General features: G+C 54.9%; 10 protein-coding genes across 10 annotated transcripts; 5 read left to right on the top strand and 5 right to left on the bottom strand.

Moving 5' to 3' along the window:
* Positions 1 to 597: 597 nt before the first annotated feature.
* Positions 598 to 1,891, top strand: M409DRAFT_25330 (uncharacterized protein; the record flags this gene model as incomplete). Its single annotated transcript, XM_033807640.1, has 2 exons — positions 598 to 696; positions 752 to 1,891. 2 exons carry the CDS (start codon positions 598 to 600, stop codon positions 1,889 to 1,891), a joined length of 1,239 nt encoding a protein of 412 aa, XP_033665342.1.
* Positions 1,892 to 1,982: 91 nt separating this feature from the next.
* On the bottom strand, positions 1,983 to 4,344 carry M409DRAFT_67949 (uncharacterized protein; the record flags this gene model as incomplete). Its single annotated transcript, XM_033817625.1, has 2 exons — positions 1,983 to 2,562; positions 2,630 to 4,344. The coding sequence occupies 2 exons, from the start codon at positions 4,342 to 4,344 to the stop codon at positions 1,983 to 1,985; spliced, it is 2,295 nt and encodes a 764-aa protein (XP_033665341.1).
* Positions 4,345 to 5,107: 763 nt separating this feature from the next.
* Positions 5,108 to 9,048, bottom strand: M409DRAFT_67948 (glycosyltransferase family 2 protein; the record flags this gene model as incomplete). Its single annotated transcript, XM_033817624.1, has 2 exons — positions 5,108 to 5,574; positions 5,628 to 9,048. The coding sequence occupies 2 exons, from the start codon at positions 9,046 to 9,048 to the stop codon at positions 5,108 to 5,110; spliced, it is 3,888 nt and encodes a 1,295-aa protein (XP_033665340.1).
* Positions 9,049 to 11,361: 2,313 nt separating this feature from the next.
* Positions 11,362 to 13,592, top strand: M409DRAFT_67941 (uncharacterized protein; the record flags this gene model as incomplete). The annotated part of the gene is made up of 2 exons (XM_033817619.1): positions 11,362 to 13,270; positions 13,342 to 13,592. The coding sequence occupies 2 exons, from the start codon at positions 11,362 to 11,364 to the stop codon at positions 13,590 to 13,592; spliced, it is 2,160 nt and encodes a 719-aa protein (XP_033665339.1).
* Positions 13,593 to 13,928: 336 nt separating this feature from the next.
* M409DRAFT_56711 (uncharacterized protein) lies at positions 13,929 to 15,737 on the bottom strand (the record flags this gene model as incomplete). The annotated part of the gene is made up of 4 exons (XM_033813377.1): positions 13,929 to 14,104; positions 14,180 to 14,339; positions 14,411 to 15,662; positions 15,715 to 15,737. The coding sequence occupies 4 exons, from the start codon at positions 15,735 to 15,737 to the stop codon at positions 13,929 to 13,931; spliced, it is 1,611 nt and encodes a 536-aa protein (XP_033665338.1).
* A 335-nt stretch (positions 15,738 to 16,072) lies between these two features.
* On the bottom strand, positions 16,073 to 17,502 carry M409DRAFT_67939 (uncharacterized protein; the record flags this gene model as incomplete). The annotated part of the gene is made up of 5 exons (XM_033817618.1): positions 16,073 to 16,371; positions 16,423 to 16,898; positions 16,998 to 17,121; positions 17,175 to 17,304; positions 17,353 to 17,502. The coding sequence occupies 5 exons, from the start codon at positions 17,500 to 17,502 to the stop codon at positions 16,073 to 16,075; spliced, it is 1,179 nt and encodes a 392-aa protein (XP_033665337.1).
* A 796-nt stretch (positions 17,503 to 18,298) lies between these two features.
* On the top strand, positions 18,299 to 19,603 carry M409DRAFT_25325 (uncharacterized protein; the record flags this gene model as incomplete). The annotated part of the gene is made up of 1 exon (XM_033807639.1): positions 18,299 to 19,603. One exon carries the CDS (start codon positions 18,299 to 18,301, stop codon positions 19,601 to 19,603), a length of 1,305 nt encoding a protein of 434 aa, XP_033665336.1.
* A 260-nt stretch (positions 19,604 to 19,863) lies between these two features.
* M409DRAFT_25324 (uncharacterized protein) lies at positions 19,864 to 21,255 on the top strand (the record flags this gene model as incomplete). The annotated part of the gene is made up of 1 exon (XM_033807638.1): positions 19,864 to 21,255. The coding sequence occupies one exon, from the start codon at positions 19,864 to 19,866 to the stop codon at positions 21,253 to 21,255; it is 1,392 nt and encodes a 463-aa protein (XP_033665335.1).
* Positions 21,256 to 21,458: 203 nt separating this feature from the next.
* M409DRAFT_25323 (uncharacterized protein) lies at positions 21,459 to 22,882 on the bottom strand (the record flags this gene model as incomplete). The annotated part of the gene is made up of 2 exons (XM_033807637.1): positions 21,459 to 22,701; positions 22,758 to 22,882. 2 exons carry the CDS (start codon positions 22,880 to 22,882, stop codon positions 21,459 to 21,461), a joined length of 1,368 nt encoding a protein of 455 aa, XP_033665334.1.
* A 597-nt stretch (positions 22,883 to 23,479) lies between these two features.
* Positions 23,480 to 25,188, top strand: M409DRAFT_25322 (uncharacterized protein; the record flags this gene model as incomplete). The annotated part of the gene is made up of 2 exons (XM_033807636.1): positions 23,480 to 24,621; positions 24,678 to 25,188. The coding sequence occupies 2 exons, from the start codon at positions 23,480 to 23,482 to the stop codon at positions 25,186 to 25,188; spliced, it is 1,653 nt and encodes a 550-aa protein (XP_033665333.1).
* Between the last annotated feature and the right edge of the window lie 329 nt (positions 25,189 to 25,517).

The raw sequence follows: 25,517 nt of genomic DNA, 5'->3' as shown, positions 1-25,517 counted from the left end.
TGACACCAAGTCGTTTCAGCGGCGTTCGCACCTCCAACATCCGCCTCTTTCCACAGCCTGTTTGTGTGAGGCGGCTTTTATCACTAGTTGCATGTCGCCTTTACTGGAGAATCCGCACCGCATCGTCAGTCAGGGGCGAAATCATGTATCCATGGAAATCGAGCAGCGGACCTGCTTCCGCAGACGTTCAATTCCGGCGCCGATGTTCAGCAGATGAGGCAGTGACGACTACCAAGACGTCGCTTCCTTGTCTGGCATCCGGCAGGTGCGAGTGTGCTGGGTTGGGTAATGACTTCTGGCTTGTGACTTCACTTCCTGTCCGGCTGGCAACTTGCAATACCAGTCTTCACCACCACCAATACACCTTCGCTTTCTCCAACACTCGCCGGGTGATACAGCCATGATATCCACGCCTCGCTGAGCCGCCATTGAATTGGCGAACTACTGTCTATATGCAGCGACAACGGGCAAATTCACATCTTCTCTCCCCAACATTCACCCCACGGCCGATTCCCACAGAATCCTCCGTCGATCCCAAGTTTGGAGCAAAAGTCCGGAGTAAAGAGCACGGATTACCAAGGGAAGATACAGTGAAAAATGGCCGACGAACTGAAGGTCAACGCCACGATATTGGCAGCATATCCAGAATGGACGGCGAAGCCGGAGATCAAGTTGCCGGGCTGGGGTGAGGCAGTCGTAAGTCCACATCACTTCGGACACAAGAAGATCTTGTTGAGTGTGCGCCGTATAGATATTCGTCACCATCCTCTTCGGCGGCATGTTGCTCACTCGACGCCGCAACTTCTCCCTCTTCACCTCCCACAAAGGCCAATACCGCTCCATCCTCGACCAGACACCACGCAACTCGCAGTCTTCCGGCGAACAAATATACGACCTCGATAGCGACGATGACCTCCCCGCTCACGAGAAACACTCCTCCAAAACCCGCTCCTGCTGCGGTGTCTGGCCGATCCACACCCCCAACACCACACGCTTCCGCCAAAACCCTCACAGCCGGCTCTTCCAGAAGTTCCCCTTCCTCGTCGAAATGCTCTACTGGCTCCTGAACTACCTCTTCTACCGCATGACCGCGGTCCTCTCCAATAAAGTCTTCACCGTCGTCGGAATCTGGCAAGCAGCGCAGAATCACGCCCTTAGCATCCTTTCAGTCGAACACCTCAGCTGGCTGAACTTTCTCTTCCCGCTCCGCGAAGTCAATCTCCAGCAGTGGTTCATGCACGGCCATCAAGACCTCCTGACGTTCCTAGACAGATTGTACTCCTTGATCCACATCCCCGGCTCAATGGCTTTCGTTGTGTGGTACTACTATGTGGCGCCTTCGCACGCGACGTTCGCGACGGTGAGGAGAACGATGACGCTGACGAACTTCATGGCGTTCGTGACGTTCGTGTTCTTTCCGGTCATGCCACCGAGACTGCTGCCGGAGGAGTATGGGTTTCTGGATACCGTGCACATGGAGGATGCTGCGTCTCTGTGGCAGTCAGGAAAGCATGTGAACAGTCTCGCGGCGATGCCGAGCATGCATTTCGGGTACTCGTTCGTCATTGGTTGTACGATGATCTACCACTCGGGCGTCTTTCGATCGCGGTTCGAGAAGTTTGAGACTAGGAAGAGTACGTTCTGGAGGGTGGTATACGTATCGCTGGGGGTCATGTATCCGAGCATGATCTTGTTGACCATCGTTGCGACGGCGAATCATTTCTGGCTCGATGCGATGGTGGCGTTAATTTATTGCTGCGTTGCGTTCGTGGCGAACAAAGTCTTCTACGTGCTTTTGCCGCTGGAGGATCTGTTTCTGTGGGTCATCAGAGCGGAGAAGTCGGTTCCTAGCACCGGTGAGAGGTTTCATGCGAAAGGTGGGAGGATATAATCAAACCATGGTACGAGACCTAGAGAATGCATATCAGCGAGACAGCATCAAAATAATTCAATACTTGCATTTCGCATAATCCATTCTAGAATCACCCATCATTCAACCGATTCTCCCCCTTTCCTTCCTCCCCATCCTCCTCTTCATCATCAACAACCCCCCCAAAAAACTCCTCCCCCAACTCTTCCTCCCCCTCACTAAACGCTTCCAACCCCACACTCCGATTAATCCAATTCAGCACCACGCGATGCCACAACAACGAATTCTCCACCTTCAACACCCAATGATTCTCATCGGGGAAGGTGAGGAACTGACTGTGCACGCCCCGCGCTTGGAGGACGTTGAAAGCCGCGAGACCCTCGGAGATGGGCAGGCGGTAGTCTTTGGAGGAGTGGATTACTAACTGGGGCGTGGACCAGTGGGTGAAGTGGTGGGAGGGGTCGTATTTTTGCCAGGCGGAGATGCTTGTCGAGGGATGAGGGTTGGAGACGGTTTTGTTGTTTGTTGATGGGGTGGTGGTGGTGGTTTCTGGGTGGTACCAGGGAGTTCCGCCGAGGTCGTGGAAGGGGAAGTAGAATTCTTCCGTCGAGAGCATGCCGCCGGGGAAGGAGGTGATGCCGTCGTGGCAGACGAGGGAGCGGAATGCGCGGCCGAGGGGGTGGCCTTGGATCCTATGAAATTCCTCACATTAGCAACACGTCGAGGTCGTGGTAAGGGCGAAGATAAGTGGGAACGCACCAATTAATCATATACCCGCCATAACTCGCGCCCAACGCCACGGCGCGCTCATTATCCGCGCCCTTCAAATTCCCCTCTTTGCCCACCCACTCCACCACATTCACGATATCCTGATAGGGATCCCCACCCCAGTTGTTCCGGATCGCGTCTGTGAAGGCCTGGCCGTAGCCCGTGCTGCCTGTGGGATTCGGCGCGACGACGATGTAGCCTTGCTCGGCGAAGATGGCCGGGTTCCAGCGCGTCGACCAGGAGTCATTCCAGGCGGATTGTGGCCCACCGTGGATTAGGTAGGCGACCGGGTAGGTTTTGGAGGGGTGGAAGGTGGAGGGGTAGATGACGAGGGAGTGGATTAGTTTGGTGATTTTGGGGTTGGAGGCGGGGGTCCAGATGGAGGCGATTTGAGAGGGGGAGAGGTTGAATTTTTTGCCGTGGTTGGAGAGGGAGGATGTCCAGGTTGTGAGGGCGTCGGTGTTGGTGGTGGGTGTAGTTTGCGGAACGATGAGGGAGTAGAAAGATGGGTCGATGAGGGAGCTGCCGGAGACGAAGATCTGACCTGTCGAGAGGGGGACAACGTCGCTGATGGAGCCGTTTTTGGTCAGAGGCCAGACGATCCAGGCGAGTCCGTTTCTTTTGAGGCTGAAGAGTTTCGATGTGGCCAAGTCCTCGGCGGTGAAGAGGAGTGTTTCGTTGTCGCTGGCGAAGACGACGGAAGAGGGACTGCGTGCGAGGTTCTCGTCATTGCCAGCCGTCTTAGCAGATATCGGTGTCGCTTCCCGAGTTGTCGATTCATCGCCCAGATTCAAAACGAATATATCGTTCCGATCAGCCTCATATCCATTTGTCTTCATCTTCAAGAACACCAGCGACTTCCCATCGGGACTGAACGCAGGACTCGTCGCCGCGCCCTCATACCCAGGCACACTGATCTCAAACAACCCCTTGACCTCCTCATCCCAAGCCTCCAACTCCACAACATAAGTATTGCACTTCGTGTTCAACGCCGGATTCGCCACAGGATCCTTGGATACGAAGACAATCCTCCCTCCGTTCCCATCGACATCCGTGCTGAGATCGAAGGAGTCCGTGCCCCCGAAAGGCCGAACCGGAGTCTCCAGCCCCTTCCACCCTTTCAGCGCATTCCTCAACGCACTCAACTTGAACTTCCCACTCCTCTCCTTCGTCAAAACCCCATACCAAAGCGTCTTCCTCTCAGCACTCTCCCAACGATCCCAATGCCTCACAAACAACCCCTTATACAACTTCCCCGAACTCCTCGTCTTCTTCTTCCTCTCCGGATCAAACACGCCCTCAGTCTTCGAATCAACCTCCCCACTAACCACAACCGCCCACTTTCCCGCAGCAATCTTCCTCACCTTCAAATCCCCCACCGGCCCTTCAAACTTCCCCGCAACGACCTTCCCACCCCGCACATCCCCCACAACCAACTCCTTCCCGCCCTCTCCCAAGAACGCAAACTCACTCCCAATTTCATCCAACCAGTTCAATCCGCTCACTTCCTCGTCCTCCGCCAAAAGCTCCGCTTGGCCAGTCAAGACATCCAAAAGGCGCAGCTCCGTCGACTGGCTGTGCGACTCGAAACTGTACGTCGAGGTCGTGTAGAGCACTTTGGTGCCGAGGGCGTTGGGGACGCCGGCGCTGCGGCGGGGCGCCGAGAGGAGGGTTTGCGGGGTGAAGGACATGGCGCGGTGGACCATTGTTTTTGATTGTGAAGTGGTTCTTTCCTGGGTTGGGTTGATTGGTATTGGTATTTGCTTCGTTTCTTGTGACTGTGTGCCAGATGGGCTTCGTAAGCTGGTTGGTGGCGGTCGTTGGCCTTGGTAGGAGTCTGTGTCAACACTGGGTTGGATCAACGCCTTCGTTTGCACGGCAATCCTCTTGCAAGCTCCAGTCTCCAGCTGCAGAACCGTAATGTTGTCGTACCAGAGGGGAAGGAAGAAGGAACGTGAAAGGACGATTGAGGTGAAGTCAACCACCTTCCCTCGCTCCTTCCTGCCCAGCCATTGGGAATCCCTGCTCTTGGAAAGTGGGGTAGATCCATGCGGCATTCGGAGTTCGCAAGAAGAACCCAGGAACACGCCATCCATCGTCAACCAGTTCGACCACGACACTGCCGCCCTTAACTTATGTTAGATATATAATATCAAGATGTGAAGCAACGCCTCTGCATTTCAGCAAAAGTGTAAGAATGAATTATCATTAGCCACTACAACTGCGAAAGAACATGCGGCAATGACTTTGAACTCTTCATCCTGTCGATTGAAAAACCCCTTTCCTTTCCTTCTCTCACTCTTCTTCATGCAGCAAAACCAACCAAACCAAATAAACACTACCACCGCCCTAGATTTTTAGCCAATTCCCCAATTCCATGCCCATATCTACAAATCCTTTTTCCATCCTTTTCTGTGATTTATAACGTAGTAGTGACTGGACACATAGCAACATTCATCCTTTCTTTGCTTAAAGCATCAAACTGGACGGCTTTCGCTCATGCCCAGTATAGTGGACACTGCCGGGATGGCTCGGGCTCCCATAACTGCCTCCATAGGTGGTGGTACTGTTGCCCCACTGCGGGCCCCTGAGCCGTCGTTCCTGTTCGAAGTCATGCCAGCGTTTCATCGTGATCTTGCTGGAGTCGAATTCGCCGTCGCCGCCGTGGCCGGATTTGTCGCCACCTTTGGCTTCTCCCGCCGCTTGTCGAGTGTCACCCCATGAGAAGTCGTCGAAGTGCCAGTAGGCATATGTGGGGAGGACGAAGTTCCAGACGGGCAAGCTAAGGAGGTAGACGAACATCCACAGGACGTAGCTGATTTTGTGGGCGGTGATGACGATGAGGACACCGGGCAGACCGAGGATCAGGGCGAGAAGGACAAGCGGGATGGTGGGTGCTTCGGTGTGCGTGATGGCGGCTTTGATACCAAGGGCGACTGTGTGTACTGTTAGTAGGCTGCTTCGAGGTGGGTAATTTGGCAGTACATACCAACGTAGAAAGTGAAAGCAATGGCGGCTGGCAACACCAGCGTACCAACCAGTTCGATAAACACAACGAACTGCATACTGAAGCAGAATGTACCGCAAAGATCGCGGACGAGAACCAGCTCCATAAGATTGTGGACCGTCGAGTTGATCCATCGTCGTCGCTGGGACAGAAGAACCTTGAACTGGGCAGGCACGGTCGTCTTGCACACAGCTTGAGGGATGAACATCTGCTTTCTCTTGGGAAAGGTCTTCAACATTAGAGTCGACAAATATCGATCCTCGCCCAGGAGAAGTAAGTTCTTCTTGTGTAGTGTGTCGACGACATTCTCCGAGTAGTGCTCGACAATGTCAGGATTGGCCAGAATCGGTACCCAGTAGTTCTGACCTCCCTTGGGCGCCTTGATGCGGTACATGCAGAAACATCCCGGCAAACAAGTCACACCACCAAAGACACTTTCGAAAGACTTGGCTTGGTGGTGGGAGATGAAGTATTCGAAGACTTGGATCATGGACACCCACGACTCTCGCTTGTTGGCGATCTTCGTTTCACCGCAGAGACCCATGATCTCGGGATCTTTGACCATGGCAGAGACCATGTGCGTGAGCGAATCTGGGAAGACCTTGGTATCGGCGTCGACCATGAGTACTATCTCGTAAAAGTCGGGTGATATGCCAGTGAGTTTCCAGATACCGTTGAACATTTCGTACTCCAGTTCCGTCATGCGCTCGTCGAACATGACCTTCTGCAAGAAAGACATGAGGATGATCTGCGAATCACGTTTACCTCTGTTGCCAGGTTTCGATGCATTCTCTTCGGTGGGCGTTCCGCACTTGACGACACATACGATGGGGACACGCTGCTGCTTTTCGAGAGGAATTATGCTGTCTGGGCCGTAGTCGTAGAAAGCGCAGTACACCTTGGCCATATTGTGACGCTTGCTTCCGCTGGCAACTGCCACGTATGAAAATGGCTGTACCTCGTCTGGCAGCACGGCAAAGTCTTTCATCATGCTGATACATGCATCAGGTGTTGACATCTTCTCTCCTTTGCCCTGAATAAGACCGTCGCAAACCACGTAGATGAGCTTGTGGCTGTTGGGGTAGTCGGTCATGGCGATAGAGTCCAAAGTCGTGCGAATACCGTCAGGACCTTCAGAGTATGCAGTAACCAAGCAGATGGTGTGAGCTAGAGGGAAGCCAAAGGGCTGCCATTCAGGAGGTGGTTGTGGCACAACGGCTTCGTGAATGAAGCCTTGGGGACCACTCATATCTGTGTCGGTGTGCATGACACTGCTGTACCGAGTGTTGGCTCCAGAGAAGTTGTGAGATTCCATCAAGCTCGCACGGCTCTCGTTGTTGGCATCAGTATAAGCCAAGGCACTTTCGGATCTGTTAATCTGACCGTACATGGCTGGGCCCAATCGCGAGGACGAATGTTGCGAAATCATAGTCGTGGGTGCGATTGACTTGCGATTGAGACTACGCTCCATCGCGTACGGGCTGGTGAATCTCGATGTCGTCGGCAGGAAGCTACCACGCTTGCTGTTGCGATCGCTACCACTGACTGAACCTGGGTCGGTGATCTTTGGCGGTGGTCGGTAGATGTCCTCAGTCCAGTCTTCGATCTGCTGCTGACGTTTCTTCTTGTCGCTTGTCATACTGGTCTTGTCTGCCGAGTACTTGCGGCAGAGGATCCACTGGAAAACGATGGCCAGAACGAACTTGATCACAACAATACTGAGGATGAAGATGAGCGAAACGTAGAGCACGACCTTCGACGCGATGCAGCCAATGGTCTCGGTGTCGATGGATCCGACTTTGATAATGTCCTGGAAGCACTGTGCAACCTGTTTGTTGTCGCCCGAAGAGAATGCCAGCGTGACGTCTTTGCCGCGAACTGCTGAGTTGAGGCGGATCTCATCAAACTTGTCCGGATATGCGACCTGCGTCTTGTTGAACCATTCAAGGAGATCCAGATCCAGTACGTCACCCGAATAGACCATGAGGTTTCGTGACTGATTTCGCACATCATCCCACGTGAAGAAGACATCGCCAGAAGACCTGAGCCCGTAAAAGTTGTCACGAGCCATACGGCTGGTGTGGCAAGAGTATCCGAGGTAATAAGGAATGGTCTGGTTCGGCTGGCTAGATCCGTCCTGTTTGTACATGTTGCAGGGGAAGTACCAAGCCAAGTTGCCGCTGTCATCGGTTGGCACGTCAGAGCCTTGGGCCGCAGTGATCATGCCCTTGCAGGCACCGTTGACATTTTGAAACAAGAAGCTGCCGTCCATTCCTTTGCCTGGTGGATCCGCATCCCAAAGAACATTGCTCCCATCGGGAACACCTCTTGCAAGAGGATGCTGCGAGCGAGTCAAGTCGTAAGCTTTGCCGTGGAAAATCATGTAGCCATCTCCGACTTTGTTGATGCGAAGTCGTAATGGACCACCTTCTGGACAGACGGTCTGCGTAAAGCCGAATGTCAAGAAACCGACAAACAGCATTATGAGCAGGATGATAGATATGAGGCCCATCTTTTCACGCCATGCTCGTTGCTGCTCCTTGGCCTTGAATCCAAAGCACCTTAGAATGACATTTGGACACCAGAATGTGATAACGTGGCAGTATGTGCCCCAGAGGGTCGGTGTGCCGCTCGCATCTTGAATCTTTTGGCGCCTGCGCTCTTTCTCTTCATGATCGCGCTCTTTCTTGGTGGGATTCCGGGTGAGCTTGTTGGGATTCCTCTTGCTGCCTTTCGCGCTGTTGGCTCGCTGCATGCCGGATTTCTCTTGCAGTGGCACATCCTCCATGCCTTGCGGTTTGTTCGTAGAATCAGAGCCCAGTGTCGCGATATCTTCTTCCATCTGTGGATCTCTGCCTGTTGTGGACGGCATCACATTCATGTTCTGCGCATGTTGGCGGTAGTAATAGTCCGGCTCATCCGGATTGTTGCGCCGTCTTTCAGGCCTGACCAAGCTCTTTTTCCTAGAAAGCGAGCCACTTCTGCCGACTGTCTCGAGCATTGGATCTCGGTCTTGGCCCTGACCAGATGGGGTCCACGGGGAAGGCATGTTGCCCGAGTGATATTCGCTCACGCGCACTTCAGGGCCTTCTGTGTACGGCGACCTGGGTTTCTCGTTGATTGTCTCAGCCCTTCCGTGGCCGGAACTAGGCCGCTGAGCAGAACTCCTGCGGCGGCGGTTATGGCTGTGCAAGTCTCTGTAGTCGTCTCGCTGGCGGCGCGAGCTGCTGTCTCGGCGCTGGCGGTGGTGGTGCGGATCCGAGACGGCATAGGCGTCGGCTGGGTCGGTGGAAGAATGTCTTCGACGGGAGCTGGAGGAGTGGCGCGCGGATGACTGGTGATGGCGGCGCTGCGAGTCTCGCCTGCCGGGGACGTGTGAGTCGCGGTAAGGGTTGGAGGACATGTCGGCGGCTGTCGTCAAGGCAGACAGTCTTTCACATTCCAGAGCGCCTGGGTTGTCTCGGAATGTCCTGCCGACCTTGTCCCCTTGTCTCCCTAGCGGGTGCTTCGCTTCTCTCCCTCGCCTAAACTGGACGTCGACTCTACGGACAACTCATCCAGCGGTGCGAAGTAGCGATTGTATGACGGGCGATAGCGATAGTAAGACGACGGGTAGCCTTGTGTGAGCCCGAGGGTCTGGGTAGTGAAGGACCACGAGGCCGGGCTCAGCGGCGGTGGTAGCTGTGGGTGCAGTAGTGGTACGGGTGGATAGCGAATGGTATAGAATCAAGCATCAACGAATGTCGCAATCAACACAACGAATGACATGAAACACGGCGTCCTGGTTAGAGGACTGGGGTAGGCAGTGGGTGGCGGCGGTGGTTGCCAGAGCAGCAAACAAGTCCAAGGCACAGCCAGCCCGCCCAGGATTCGCCCGCGAGGTTTGCTCCTCCGCCCGCCAAGCACCAATCCCCTGACACGGGCTGCCAGCTAAGAGTTAGCCGCATCGACGAGGCGATTTCTTGGTTATTTTTGGGCGCGACCTGCGATTCAAAAACAAACAGACCTCCCGCATCCAGCGACATTCTTGCCCGATTCTGCTCACACTATATTCTGCGCTTGTGTTGGCTTGCATTTGCCACGCTCTTGACCGGTCGGCCGAACAGGGTATCTGCTATCGAGGTGAAAGCGAGGATAATTACGATGTGTTGATGCGGCGTCGATGGATTCCCAGCCGGCGATCAGGCCTGTAACACGCCATGCTGGGGTCGCCTGCAATTGGCATCTGCACAGAACATTCTCCCCTCTCATTAATCAATCTATACCATCTGTTGTACGACGACGAGGGGGATAGCGAACTACGATGGTGGCATCCAAACCCGAGCGCTTCCGAGTAAGCCGTATATACAAGACTCTCACTCTCACTCTCACGCATCCTCCGCCGTATTCTATCGTCTCAATGAATCCGGATGGAGCAGTACGGTATTTGTTTGCTAGGCCCAGCGCTTGGTCTGAACGACGCCAGCCGCCCATCCGAGCCACCCGCTCGTGCACGCGACGACGGTTTTCATTCGCCTATGTAGTTGGACCCTGATGGCCCCCATCGCCGTTGCAAGTGTTGGTGTGAAGAGCTGTGTCATCATCAGCTCTGCGAATGATGAGATGCTGCTGCTGTGCACGGCGAAGCGCCGTCAATCGCGGCCCCGAAGCCTTTCCCAGCACAGCATCTGTCATGTGGCCGCCCGCCTGGCTTGGTGTTCCCAAACGGGAGGGTGCAGCGAAGGATCGCTGGTTTTGCAGCTACAGAACGGACGCCTTGTTGTTGGAAGGAGCCTTGTTGTCGAATAGCGGCGGCACGAGGGGGTACGAACAGGCAGATCTCTCTCAAACATCGATCCCGTCATGCACAGAGGCTTGCTAAAAGGCATCCCTTTGTCCGTGAGGCTCCTTCACCAATTCATGCATCAAATGCACAATTGCTGCCAGGGTGGAGCTATCCCTGCCATACCCACTCCACTGCACTGGCAACGAACGGCGCGTGGGCCTACGTATTCGAATGACTAGGTTGTGCTCTCCCCTCTACCTAACGACATCGCAGCCTCATCGTCGTGAAGAAACACCTCCTCCCTTCTCCCCGCGGAGAATTTTCTTCCCTTTGACGCAGAAAGGCTGCCGTGCGGTGGTCCTATTTTAGCTCTGAGAAACACGTTGGCCCAGCCAAACTCTGCGTAAGCTTTCGCCCTACTCCCCATCCAGACACTCCCATCTCTGCCAACCGCTGCTCTTCGCGCCGCCCAGCACGCCCTGATGACAGATGCGACATCATCTCCATGCTCGGCCTGATCCCGAGGCTATGGCTGCTGATACATTCTGCCAGAACAAAGACGTTGTCGTGTAGTTAGTCTGCGTCAGGAACGTCGACTTGTCTGCTTCTACAACACGACTAGCCCGCCGAACCCCTCTGCACGCCGTCCTACTGCAGGAACACAACCGTACCAACATCCCTCGCTGCACGCCCGCGGGCTCCACAAACGAATACAGGAGCCGGCCCGGCCGCGCCCACCCTCGCTCGCCATTTACACCGACGATCGCCTTTTGACTTGACCCTGCGACTTTGGATACGACTGAGCACGTTCAGCTGAAAGACGGCACTTCACCGCGATCTTTTGCAATATATCATTAGTGAGACATTGCTAGTTGGAAGGGGTCATCGGAGGATATACAAGGCCCAGAAACGTCGTCTTGACGAGGAAACGAAAGAAACACCCCCCTCGCCATGGCGCAAACCGAGAGCGCCGCTCAACACACCTACACACACCCTTTGCCCCAGACTCCAGTATCTCCTGGTAGAGAACAGTGGGACGATAGAGATCAGGAATGGGCCCAGAAGCAACCGCCCGCAGCAATGCCAGGCACGCCGCCTTTGAATGAAGAGTATGGAGCACGAGCCGGATCGCCCAGTAGCATCCAGCATACACCACCCAGGCAGGGTTCACCAGTCAAGCGGAAAGCAGTTCCCTCTCCCATAATACAGCATGGCCCAGAGGTGCGGATTCAAGACACTCCCGCAAGTCCAGTCAGCATCAACCCCCCGCAGATGGGCATACTCGAGGCAGAGACGGCATCCATAAGACAAGCTGCAGCTGATGATGAGTCGAGGAGGAGCTCCCGGAATGTTTACACACCAGACTCGTCCGCGCGCATGATGCCGTCAGATTCACAGACTTCACTCCCCATCCGGGCAGGCAAAGCACCGGTAACCAACGGACACGTCGAGCAGCGTGCATCATATTACGCGCATAGCCGAAGTTCTTCAAGCACGCACAATCATCCTCGAATCGAAGAAGATGGAGAGTTGCATTTCTCGCAAGAGCCAGAGGCGCCGGACAGTCCAGGCTTGCAATACCACCATTTTGAAGACTCCAAGAGACACAAACCACAGAACCGTGTCTCCCAGATGACGACACAATCGGCTGGTTCGAGCTCGTCTGGAGAACATCGTCGGTCGACTTCACATTCTCTGACAGGATCCCAGACGTTAGGTGTTCCCCGAGGACTTTCGAGACCGACATCAGCATATAATCTTGGCCAGGATCTACGTGGTCGTACTTTATCCCCTCTCAGTGCAAATGGATCAGAACCAGGATCGCCCGCCGTATATGGCCGAGATCTGTCGACATCTAGAAGGTCGCCTGCCAGCAGACCTACCAGTTATGTTGATCTTTTGAACAATCTCCCATATAGCCAGCAAATTGCCCCTGGACCGCCTCTAAACAATCAGTCATTGCAGAGCGTTGTAGGCAGCGCAGCAAGCTTACTCAATACGAAGAAAACCCTGGATATGTACCGCGCGAACGTGAAGAAGACTAATGACGCCGCCGTACAGTACGAATTCGCCATCTTCATGATCAACGCAGCGCAAGACGCACTCCCAGAAGATGGCCTCGACCCGAACGAACTCCAAACAGAAGCCAAACACATCTTGCAACGACTTTCCGACCGAGCGTACCCCTTCGCACAGTACTATCTAGGAGACGGCTACTTTTCTGGACTCTTTAACAAAGGCAAGCCAGACTACGATAAGGCGTTTCCACTTTTCGTCGCGGCATCAAAGCACGGACACGCCGAAGCAGGGTATCGTGCAGCTTTGTGTTACGAGTTTGGGTGGGGATGTGCGAAGTCGTATCCGAAAGCTGTTCAGTTCTATCGCAACGCTGCGTCCAAGAATCACCCCGGAGCGGCGACACGACTGGGACTGGCTTGTATCCGCGGCGACATGGGACTGAAAGACAAGTATCGCGAGGGCATCAAGTGGCTTAAGAGGGCGTCAGAAAGCGCGGACTATCAGTACAATACTGGACCTTACGAGCTGGGACTGATGCACTTGGAGGGATTTGGCGATGATGTCTTCAAAGACGAGGCATACGCAGCACAACTTCTCACCCAAGCGGCAGAGCTGGGACATGTGAACGCCAACTTCCTGATGGGACAGGCGTACGAGAATGGGCTGTATGGCTGTCCACGTGACGCAGCTCTGAGCGTCCACTTCTACAACGGCGCCGCGACAAAAGGCCACGTCGAAGGCATGATGGCACTATGTGCTTGGTACATGGTTGGCGCCGAGCCCGTGCTGGAAAAAGACGAAGCCGAGGCCTTTGCCTGGGCAAAGCAGGCCGCCGAGACGGGTACGTATTTGACTATCCTCCCCACTGTCCCCCAACCACAATTCCAAACTAACATCTTTCTCTCCCCACAGGCTACCCCAAAGCCGAATACGCCGTCGGCTACTTCACCGAAATGGGCATCGGCTGCCGCCGCGACCCCCTCGAAGCCAACATGTGGTACGTCCGGGCAGCCGATCAAAGCTACGAGCAGGCGAAGCAGCGACTGGCGATTATCCGCGCGGCGGCGTCGGGCGATCCGGGGATTCCTATGGGGAAAGAGCAGGCGCGGGCGAAGGAGTTGGTGGGTGGGAAGGAGAAGAAGAAGTTTATGGGGATTTTTTAGAAGAGAGCATTTGCGAGGGACGGATGTGGGAGTTTTGATGAGAGGCGTTGATGGGATCTGAGGCGTGAAAATGCATTTCCGGGATGGAAAAGGGGGATCCCTGCAATTGGGAAGTCTCTAATTGGGGCTTTTGTGGGTTTCGGCATCTTCGTGGAGCGTTCATCATCATCGTGAAAGGGAATTGCATTTCAAAGTGTATCGATTATCATAGAAATCTAATGAACCATGTCGTGTCAAAAGGAAGTCCTCCTAAGTAAGGACTTGCCACCAGCACCCTCTCTCCCCTCACCTCACCTCACCCATCCCTCCCAATTCCTTTCCTCTGAAGTTCATTTATCAAAACTCCTTCCAATCCCCCCTCCCCTCCCAACAGGCCCCGACCTTGAACAAATCCCCCTCGCAGAACTTCCTCCCCACAATTTGCAGTCCGGCGGGGAGTTTTATCGTTTCGTTTTCGTTGGTGCTGGCGGGCACGAAACCCATGGGGAGGGAGAGGGCGGGGTGGCCTGTACCTGTACATTTTACACAATCGTTAGCGGAGTGGGGGACATGGTGAGGAGTATAGGAAGGGGAGGGGCAAGACTCACTATTAAAAGGCGCGGTATTAGCGACGAGGTTGAGATTTCTCGACAGGCGCTCTAGCGGGCCGTGGGTTTCTGGGTTGGGGAAGAGTTTGCTGGGGGGACAGGGGAGGGTGGGCGTCAGGAGGACGTCGACTTGGGTGTGGAGGGCGGCGTCGTAGCCGTCCTGTTTGTCGAGTTAGTTTTGTGGCGAGAGAGGGTTAGGGGAGGGGAGGGGATAAAGAAGGGGGAACGTACGTTAATCTTCCTCAGCAGATTCGTGCATTTCCCATGGACCTTCGCGCCATAGGCATGCTTCAAATACAAATACCTCAGATAAAGATTCTGCGCCCCCGGCCCCAGCTTATCAAATTCTTCCTGCTTCAACTTTGTGACGGGCTCGCGATCATTTAGGTGTAACTGCTTCCGCCCCATACTCTCATTCAGCAACGCCGTCGGAGCCCCCGATAAGGGTAACGAACACATCCACACCACCGCCGCGTCGGCGTGCAGCGGGATGGAGATATCTTTGACTTCCGCGCCTAGGTCGCGGAGGGCTGCCACGGCGCGGTGGAAGAGAGTGACAATCGCTGGGTGGATTCCGGGGATCTGGAGGGATTCGGTGAGGATCCCTAGGCGCATGCCGGTGAGGGGTTTCGTGCTGGGGGCGGTAGCGAGGAAGGCGGAGAGGTCGGTGGTATAGGGCGTTCGGGGGAGGTTTGGGGGCTGGCGGTCGTCGATGCCGTCCGGGCCCGCAAGGGTTTCGAGGAGAGCGGCGCAGTCCGCCACAGTGCGTGCCATGGGACCCGCATGATCGATCGTCGCCTCAAGGCTCAGAATCCCCGTGTACGGCACGAGACCCCAGGTGGGCTTCAACCCAACAATCCCGCACATACTCGCCGGAATCCTAATACTCCCCCCCTGATCCCCTCCCACCGCGAGATCCACCGCCCCGCTCGCCACGAGCCTCCCGCTGCCACTGCTCGACCCGCCGCACGAGTACCCATGCGCATAGAAATTGTGCACGGGGCCCGTGCAGGAGGTGTCGCTGTCGCCTTCCATGCACGCATTCTCGCACGTCGCTTTGCCCGTGATCGTTGCGCCGGCATCCAGGATCCGCGTGGCGACGGGGGCGTCGATGGTCGGCGTCCATTCGAAGGCGGTGGTGCCGTTCGTGCAGCGGACGGAGGCGAAGGCGATGTTGTCTTTGAGGGCGACGGTTTTTCCAGCAAGCAAATCGTTCTTCGGGGTGGTGGCTTTGGAGATGAATTTCGTCGCCCAGCCGCCTTGATCGGATTCGAGCTCATTCTGAGGGATGGAGATGTTGGAACGTGGGTATTTGGCGAGGTCGGGGGTTAGGGTGTAGTCCTCCTCGGCGAGGATTTTGGCGATGGGTTCGTCGAGGGTGCCGAGGAGGATGGTCCAGTCGTTGATGTGGGAGGGGTTGAGGGTTAGGCCGGCGTTGGAGGTGATGGTTTGCAGGAGGGTGGTGTCCAGTTTGTTGGGATTCCTGTTGGTTGAAGGGTTAGTTTGGTATTGAGCAGGATGTGTGAGTTACTTACTCTCCCAATGTCACGACGCTCATGTTTTCGTCGTAATCCTCCGATTGTTGTCAAGCTCAGGAAGCGATGGAGAGCTTCTTTGGATTGTTCAGGATCCATTTAGTAGTAGCTCTTCTTCACTTGTATCCTTATCAGTTGCAGATCGCCTTTATCTGCGCCCCTACGGCCAGGACTTGGCTGCGGTGAAGTCGAGCTCTTTTATCAGCAGTAGCTGCACGACGCGAAAGGAGAGCTCACGTCACACACGCAATTGCTCAGCCGAACAACAGGCTGAGGATCATCATAAGGAAGTGTTCATTTCCATTTTGACTACCAAGACTCATTACCCAGCCCATTTCTAACCTGATGTAGCAGTCATCTAAGCAGGCACAGCAACGATCAAGCTATCGCCATACTCCTCGTCGTACGTATGCACCTCACGCAGCTTGAGGCCGCTCTCGGCTAGCAACTTCTCGAAGTGCTCCTTAGTCCTCTCCATTGCGGCCAACATGGTCATCATAGCCATATCCATGCTGGCCTGCTTCCATGTAGCGCCGATGGTGGGCATCAGGACGTCGTCGATGATGACGACGCTGTCGTCTGCCATGGCCTTGCGGACTGAGCTGAGGATGACTTTGCTGGGCTCATCATTCCAATTATGAATGACGTTGCGGAGGTCTTTGAGAGGTGTTAGTCGTTGTTCGTGGATTTTTCTGTGGCTTGACTTACAGTACACCTTCGCGTTCTTGATTGGCTGCTCTTTCATGAAGTCGTGAGGGATGGGCTCGATATCGAGCTTCTTCATCTCTTCACGGTTGGGGATCATGTCCTGGGCGAGAAGAAGATCCTCCGTCACCATCTTGCCCTTCAGCTCAGGGTGATACTTCCTCAAATCGAGGCACTGGTGTCCCATGCCACCACCAACGTCACAGAACATGACGCGACCGTCGGCTACGTCTTTCTCCGATAGTTGAAGATCGGAGACAGGTACGCGGCCATCCCAATTGCTCCTCTGGCCAATGCGTTGAGCGGCCATGAAAGCCTGCCCAGCTTTGGCATTCTCTGGGTTATGCTTTCGCCATTCGAAGACTGGCATGTCTGTGTTATAGGCCAGGTTGAATGGTGCAGAGTCGGTTGGATTTTTGTAGCCCGTCTTGGCAAGGTACTTGGGAATGGCGTTGTACGCAGGGGTCATGGTTAAAGAGCTGCCCACACAGGATATGTCAGTTGGATAGGCTTTGGAGCTTATTGCTCATCGGTAACACATGAGACCCCACGTGTGACGAATGTGCAGGAAGACTGACTAGTGTTTGATGCCCGCGTGCGTGCTTGGGAGAGCAAGATTCTTGGTGATGTTCGATGAGGTGAAGGTGTTGTCCTTGGTCTGGGTGACCATTCCGTATGCGTTGAGGCATCGGAGGATGCGATCTAAGAATTGACATTAGCTGTTGTCTACTTTCTTGGTGTAGGGGCGAACTCACACAGCAACGCGGGCTCCGCCTTGGTCTTCTCGGCGAGCTGCTCGAGCGTCCACTCTTTGTCCTGCTGCTCGGCCAGAATGTTGAACAAATTCAGGTCGATGCCTGTCTGGGCCATTGCAAGTGGGACATGCTAGTAAACCATCAGATTCATCTGCTGACAGAAGTGATGTCTCCCTACGCCATGGTACAACCGCTGAGCAGTGTCTTGAGCGGACTCTGTGCTGTACAGCAGCTCCCATGCAGCATTGTAGAGGTCTTTCTTGGCCGATGGATCCTGAGGCGGATACTTGGCCAAATCTCGCACAATGCCGACCTGTGTTGAGCCCATAATTGATCGATTACAACGAGAGACGAGGGAAGATGGTGAGAGATGGAAAACTGCAAGAAAGGCGTCCCATCGTTCGAGATTTATACCTACTTCTCGAGCAAGGCGACTGGCAAATCATCCCCAATCCAAAAATACTACGGCTGATGGAGAGCAGATGTTGTAGCAACGACAATGTGCTACAAGGGCGAGTCGAGAAGTCCGCGAATCACTCGCCTGAAACAGGAGGCCTGATGATAAAAGTCCGACGAACAAGACGACATGGCGCAGATGGTTACCAGGAACAATGCTGCCAATTGCCGTGCCCAGAGGGGCATAAGCATAGGCATCCCAAGCTGGGGAGCTGGGGGGTGGTCATGGATGGTGATGGATCGCCGACGCAACGTGCAAGGTTCGATATTTCAGCCTTCCCAGCGCGGAGGTCACCACTGGGCGGAGAGGTGGTGAAACCGGTCGACGAATGGAACCGAGACCAAGAACGTGGCATGATGCGACTGCAATGCGAATCCGGATATGGAGAGCTCAGACAGGTGGCGGTTCGGTATCGAGTCGGTGAATCCCTCTTGTCTTTTGCTTGGCTGTCGTATCGCCCTGGGCGTGGTGAGCGTGGCATGTGCTGATGGTTCGCGTGAGGTGCGAAGGAAGAGGACGAGGTTGCACGTCGCCTGAACGGGCGGGCTTCATGTTAGCGGCGTACGTAAGCAGGAGGCTTGTCTACCAGCCAACCGTGTGTGTAGCTCGACACCATCAACACCCATCCCAGCAATCAATCAATTCTCCTTCATTCATTTGATTGACCATGTCGTCGCCGTCGCTGCTTGAGCAGCTCTCACACTATGTTCTGGACGGCGTCTGGCAGCTCGGCAACTGCTTCAACTGCTTCCCTTCCAATCCCTCGCTCAAGATCAATGGCAGGAGCCTCAAGATCTTGCGCCTGCTGGGCGAGGGAGGCTTCAGCTACGTCTACCTGGTGCAATTGCCCTCCGACCCGACTCTATACGCGCTCAAGAAGATCCGATGTCCATTTGGCCAGGAGAGCGTAACGCAGGCCTTGAAGGAGGTCGAAGCCTACAGCTTATTCTCACCACATCCCAACATCATCCACGCCATAGATCACAGTGTGGAGAGCGAACGGGGAGGCGATCCGGGCATGAAGACAGTCTACATTTTACTTCCATACTATCGAAGAGGAAACCTACAAGACGCCATCAATGCGAACCTCGTCAACCGCGCGCGATTTCCCGAGCGGAGGCTGATGGTCCTTTTCTTGGGAGTGTGTCGAGCATTAAAGGCGATGCATCAGTATCGCGTAAGAGGCGCGCCAGGAGGCGAGAACAGTAGAAGGAAAGCGAAGAAAGTAAGGCAAGAGGCTGCACAAGCGGACGCAGACGCGGAAGACGAGGCAGTACAAGCAAATCAGGGTCGGCGAAGGAAAGACAGAGAAGATGGAGACACAGAACATGAGCCTCTCATGGAGGGCGAGGTCATGGCCGCGCAGGAGGGTGTTGCAGAAGGCGAGATGAGGAGTTATGCCCATCGCGACATCAAGCCTGGCAACATCATGATCGCAGACAATGGCACGCAGCCAATTCTGATGGACCTTGGATCTTTGGCGCCTTCACCGACATCGATAACGAGCAGAGCTCTGGCATTGCAGGTGCAGGATCAGGCGGCGGAACACAGCACGATGCCGTACCGAGCACCAGAGCTTTTCGACGTCAAGACCGGCACCGTCATTGATACAAAAGTCGACATCTGGAGTTTGGGCTGCACTTTATACGCATGTCTAGTCGGGAAGTCGCCCTTCGAAGCTCGCAGTGAGGAGACAGGCGGTTCGCTTTCACTCTGCGTGCTTGGCGGTGATTGGAGGTTCCCAGACGAGGGTGCTGCAGAAGCGAGGCGAGGCAAGCAACGCGTGTCTGATGCTGACGCGAGCTCCAAAAAGAGTGAAGATTCGATATCGGATCCGGTCAAGCAGATTGTCCGGAAATGTCTCACCGTCGAACCAGCGGAGCGGCCAGATATCGACCAGCTAATTGCTATGGTGGAAGAGGTCGTCGCTCATCTGCCTGATGATGGTGATGCCGCACTGGACATCGAGTGATGAGCTATTCCGTGTACAGTAGATGTATGATACTAGGGAGGTCTGACACCCCAAAGTCCACTGAGGACTTTCCAGCTTTCTGAGCTCTGAGCTGTCCCTGCTTATCACAAGTCTCATGGTAATCCCTCAGGAAGGGCATAACGTCCGATAGGGCAACAGAGCGTGTACACGCGCGTCTCACAAGAAGTCAGCTTCGAAGTGAGAACACAAGCCTTTCGACCACCACGCGGGAAAGCCATCGCTTAGCCAAGTCCTTGGACATGGCCAACGTCGACACTACATTCGGCGAGCTGCAAACAGTTCCATTGACACTGATTATTCTCGCCTTCTTGACTGCAGGCTTCATCCTCCACTACTACATCCTAGAGCCATTGCTGTACGGACCTCTTTCACACATCCCGGGCCCAAAACTCGCCAGTCTCTCGGGTCACTACCTCACATACCACGATATCAGTCTTCGTCGCAACGAGACCATCTCTCAATGGCACCGCAAATATGGCCCAGTCGTCCGCATTCGACCCAACGAGGTAACACTGGGCAACCCTACCGACTACCGCGAGATCTACGACACCAAATCTCGGTATGATAAGTCCAAGTACTTCTCGCGCTTCGCGGTGTATGGTGAGGACAATTTGTTCTCGACGCTGAAGTACACGGATCACCAAGCGATGAAGAGGCAGATTGCAGCAGCCTTTGCAAAAAGTACCGTTGTTGCCAAGAGTGAGGCGATGGTGAGAGAACGTGTGGAGGCGTATCTGGAGGCAATGATGCTGGAGCAGAAGACTCACTCCGTGGTCGACGTCTTTGTGCTGTTTGACTGCTTCTCGCACGATGTCATGACCCGCTTCTTGTACGGCGAGAAGCATGGTACTGATACTCTACTCTCTTCACAAGATCGTCCACTCGTCGTCAATCTCAAGCGCAGCCAGATCTGGACACCGCTCTGGGTAAACTTTCCAACTCTGCATACTTACTGGCTGGGAAGGAAACTGCTGCCAAAGGAGTATGTCAAGAATGGAGAGTACGGCGCAGATGTCAAACGAAGAATTGAGAGCTTGATGGATGCACACGACGCTGATAAGGGCAGCAACGAAGACGAGATGTTTTCGTTGTACGGCCACATGCGAAAGGGAGCGAAGCTGAATCGCGACAAAATGGCCAGTGAGATGTTTGACGAGTTGAAGGCTGGGCAGATGACGACCGCGAGTACGTTGACGTATACCGCTTGGCGACTCTCCAGACGCACTCAGTGGCAAGACAAACTGCGAACTGAGCTACTGGCTTTGAGACCTGACGATGACGGGAAGTTGCCCTTGGCAGAGCTTGAAACTTGTCCTGTCTTGGAAGCCGTGATCAAGGAGACGTTGAGGCTTCATCCCGCAGCCTCAGGACGCCAAGAGAGAGTTGTTCCACCGGGTGGGAGAACGTACTCGGGGCTCTATGTTCCTGAGGGGACGACGGTCATCGGACCCACGTTGGTGCTGCACCTCGATCCAGACGTGTATGATGGACCCTTGGAGTGGCGGCCTGAGAGGTGGCTGGATGCCAGCGAGGAGAAACTGAAGTCTATGGAGTATTCACATGTGCCGTTCGGCCATGGGGCGAGAGTTTGCATTGGTCAGCATTTGGGTAAGAGATATTCCTCATTGTGATTGAATTCTCTTACTGATGACTTCTACCAGCCGTGATGGAAATCAGGCTGCTGATCGCCACCATCTACCGTGACTACACGACACGCCTAAGCGTGACAGCCACTGACTACGAGATGCACCAGTTGGGAACACTCGCCGCCGTCCCAAGGGGTCTTCGGTGCGAGCTTCATGTCAATAGACACTCCTGAGCAAAGACATATACCCTAGCCTTCATACTTCTTCCTCAACACCTCATCATAGTTCAGCACAGCCTTCCCCAGCACCGCCGCACTCTCCGCACAATCCTCCTTACTCGTCCACTCCTGGGCACAGTGCGAAATCCCCTCCCTCCCCCTCGCAAACACCATCGCCGTAGGACACACCAACGTCGTCATGGTGCTATCATGCGCCGTCAACGTCTTCGCCCCCATCCCTCTATTCCCACAGGCCCTCTTCACACAATCCACCGCCTCAGGCCAAAACTCCCCGGGCTCGAGATGCATCACCCTGTCGACCTCCATCTCCAACCCACCCAATTTCGCCTGCGCCTGCGCCCGCGCTTTAATCTCCTCGCCCATAGCGAACAACTTCTGACTCTCATGATGCATCAAGCAAAACACGATCTTCGTCCACGACTGGATATTGCAGCTCCCCACGGGCCCCGACTGAATCCCCGTCACAGTCGTATACCCATTATTCGTCAGCGCCAACCGCTCAATCTCCACGATCACTTTACTCGCCCCGAGCAAACTATCCCTCCGATGCGGCGAGTCCATCGGATACGTATTCGCATGTCCGTCCTCGCCCTTGAATACCATCTCAAACACCGAAATCCCCTGCCACCCCGTCACCCATCCGACGCTCTTCCCCGCCTCCTCCAGAGTCGTCGCCTGCTCGACGTGGATCTCGAAATGCGCCGAGAGCGGAAACTCCTGAAACGTATTAGGTCCATCACCCACATACCCGATCCCCTTCAACGCCTCTCCAAGCGTGCCACCACTCCCATCGTTCGCTTTACTTTCATGCGCAACGGAAACACTGCTCTGACCCGCGTACACGACCGACGACCCAAGAGGAGGAAAAAACCTCGCCCCCTCCTCATTCGTCCAATTAATCACCGCAATCGGCGCAAAAGTCCTCACATCCTGTTCTTTCAAACTCCGCACCACTTCCAACGCCCCTAACACCCCCAACGGCCCATCGAACCGCCCCCCTGTCGCCACGCTATCGAGATGCGAGCCCATGGCTATGGGCGGCACGTCGGGCATGGCAGCGCTGAAGTCGAAAGTGGCGAATTGTGATCCTGTGCTGTTGATTGTGTAGGTTTTGGCGCCGAGGGAGTGCACTTGGGAGGCGAACCAGTCGCGGGCTTGTTTGTCGTAGAGCGTGCCGCTGAGGCGGGAGAGGCCTCCTGCGGTGGTTGTGGGGTTCGGGGCGGAGTATTGCGCTGCGTGGTAGATGTCGTTCCTGGAGGGGCTGTTAGTGATGGGAAGGGCGGTTGGAGGGAAGGGATGGGGGCTTACCATAGTCTGTCGCCGTTGACGGTGAAGTTCTGGGCGGCTGGGGAGTTGAGGGAGCTGTATGTTCTTGTCTTTATTGACGGTATGTTTTGACGAATGTTCAATCTGCGTATCGGCCTTGAAAGCATTTTGTCGATAGAGAAACTATCAATAGATAAACTTAAAGGTCGAGGTCGTGTCTCTTCAACGCCGATCAATGTCCAGAGTAAGAAACAGACAATAGCGTTTTACCACGCTCAGAAGCCGTTGATATTCAAGCAGAATGATCAAGATCTGTAGAGGAGTTGTTGTCCATAGCATTCGGCCACCGTCCAACACCACGCCCGGGATGTGGAACTAGGCAACCCTCTTCGGGCAAACATCGAAGCTTTGCATGCAGGCGAGGGTCTGATAACGACGACACCTCATCACCATCGCATCACCACAACAACACTCTCCACTACCAGTTGATATGTCGCTGCATCTGTTTCATCGGCCTCAAGGATGCCGCCGCCGGCACTGCACTCGAACCCGGCGTCCTGGCCGGCGGTATCGACGTCGATCGCTGCTGTCTTATCGTACAGCCTGAGTTGCCCTATCAGCAACACCTTCGATTAGAAGTTCGAACCCAACAACGTTGAACGAAGGATTCGCCATCTGCCGTGTTCCGACCCAGGATGAAAACACTCCTCCCCAAATAACTCTTCCACCACCACCACGTCCAAGGCCAGAAAAAAATCCCCACCATGGCCTCAATTCCAGACGTCGTCCCTGGGACCGTCCACCTCGTCGACCTGACATCCGAAGCCCACCACGACCGCCACCATGACCCCTCCAACACGCAAATTCTCCTCGTCCCGCAACCCAGCAAAGACCCCCAAGACCCCCTCAACTGGCCACGGCGTCGGAAATTCTGGTCGTTGGCCATGGTCATCCTGTACACCCTCGGCGTCGGCATCCCCACGACACTGCACTACAGCGTCATCGCGGATATCACGCGCGACACGGGGATCAGCACTACGGTTCTGGTGCAGGGGAATGGAGTCATGTTCCTCTTCCTCGGCTGGGCGTGTCTTTTGTGGCAACCGATCGCTTCGGCGTACGGGCGGCGAGGGGTTTACTTGCTCTCGACGCTGTTTACCATTCCCATCATGGTCTGGACGGCACATTGCTCCTCCGCCGGGGAGTGGTATGGCACTCGAGTGCTCATCGGCATCATTGGCGCACCTATCGAAGCTCTTCCGGAAATCAGCATCGCGGATCTGTTCTTTGCGCACGAGCGCGGGACGTGGATGAGCGTGTACGTGCTCGTGCTCTTCGAGTCGAATTTCATCGCTCCTCTGATTGCGGGCTGGTTTGACGACGCCTATGGCTGGCGCTGGACGATGTACTTCGGCGCCATCATCTCGGCCTGTGCTTTTGTGGGACTTTTCTTCGGAATGGAGGAGACGATGTTCTTCCGCGACACGATTGAAGGGGTGGAGACTAAGACGCCCGTGAATGGGAGTCCTCCGCCGGAGGTCGTCGATGATGAGAAGGCTGGCGACAAGGAGATCGCCGCTGGATCGACTGATGTGCCCGATGGAAGTGAGACCGCCGCGCTGCAATTTCCGGGAAAGAAGTCGTATGCGGCGAGGCTGAAGCTGTTCAGTCGTCTTCCGGGCAGTCCGTCGTGGAAGCAGGTCCTGAATATGATGTGGCGGCCTCTTCCTATTATCGTGCAGTTTCCGAATATTGCTTGGGCTGGGTTCATCTACGGCATTAATCTTTCGTGGTATAACGTCCTCAACGGAACAGCCTCGCCGGTACTCAGTGCTCCTCCGTACAACTGGTCAGCGGCATTGGTTGGGTGCATCTACGTCGGCCCTATTATTGGGGCGATCTTTGGGTAAGACCTTCGCCATCCCTCCTCTTTTCTCGAAAGCTAACATCGCATCCGTGTAGCTGTCTCTGGTCAGGCTACGTGGCCGACCGCCTCGCCCTCTACCTCGCCAAACGTAACAATGGCACCCGTGAACCGGAACATCGCCTCTGGCCTCTCATCGTCGCCGGGATTTTCTCGACTGCAGGCCTCATTACCTGGGGAGTAGGAGCATACCACGATGTCCACTGGGTCGGTCTCGCCTTCGGTCTAGGAATGCTTACGTTCGGCCTGGTAGTTGGTGGAGGAATTGGACTCTCCTATGCAGTCGACTGCTTTAAGGAGATAAGTGGCGAGTCCATGGCTTCTGTCATTATCATTCGCAATACCATCGGCTTTGGCTTTAGTTATGCCATTACCCCGTGGTATACGAATATGGGCTTGCAGAATTGCTTCATCACGGCCGGATTCGTGTCTTTGGCGTGTATGTCGACTTTCTTGCTCATGGTGTGGAAGGGCAAGGCTCTTAGGAGGATGTCGGCGAAGACATATTGGCGGTATGTCGAGTCCAGTAGCGGCGTTGGTGGCCATTAATAGTGTTGAATCAATGCTCAGAGGGTCATCGATCCTGACTCAATGATTTCTCGTCCTGCGTTCCAAAGAACTTCCGTCCCAGTCACTTGTCCCTGCGGGGCTCTGATCTCCAGTAGAGCGATGTGTTGCGCATCCAGGTCCGTAGGTCTTGTGATACAAGCGTCCGGCGTTCATCCCTCGTCCAAGTGAACAGAAGTCCTCCATCCAGTAAACAAGAGGACCGTCTTCAAGCATTCCAAAGCATCCCCCTCACAACCTTCTGCCCGACACAAGTCCACCTCTCCATCCCCTCCTTCCCACCCCCCTCCTTCTCCTCCAAACACTTGACC

The sequence above is a fragment of the Zasmidium cellare genome (genome assembly GCF_010093935.1).
Source record: "Zasmidium cellare ATCC 36951 unplaced genomic scaffold M409scaffold_26, whole genome shotgun sequence".
Taxonomy (NCBI): Eukaryota; Fungi; Ascomycota; class Dothideomycetes; order Mycosphaerellales; family Mycosphaerellaceae; genus Zasmidium; species Zasmidium cellare.
This window is presented reverse-complemented; position numbering and strand designations above follow the sequence as displayed.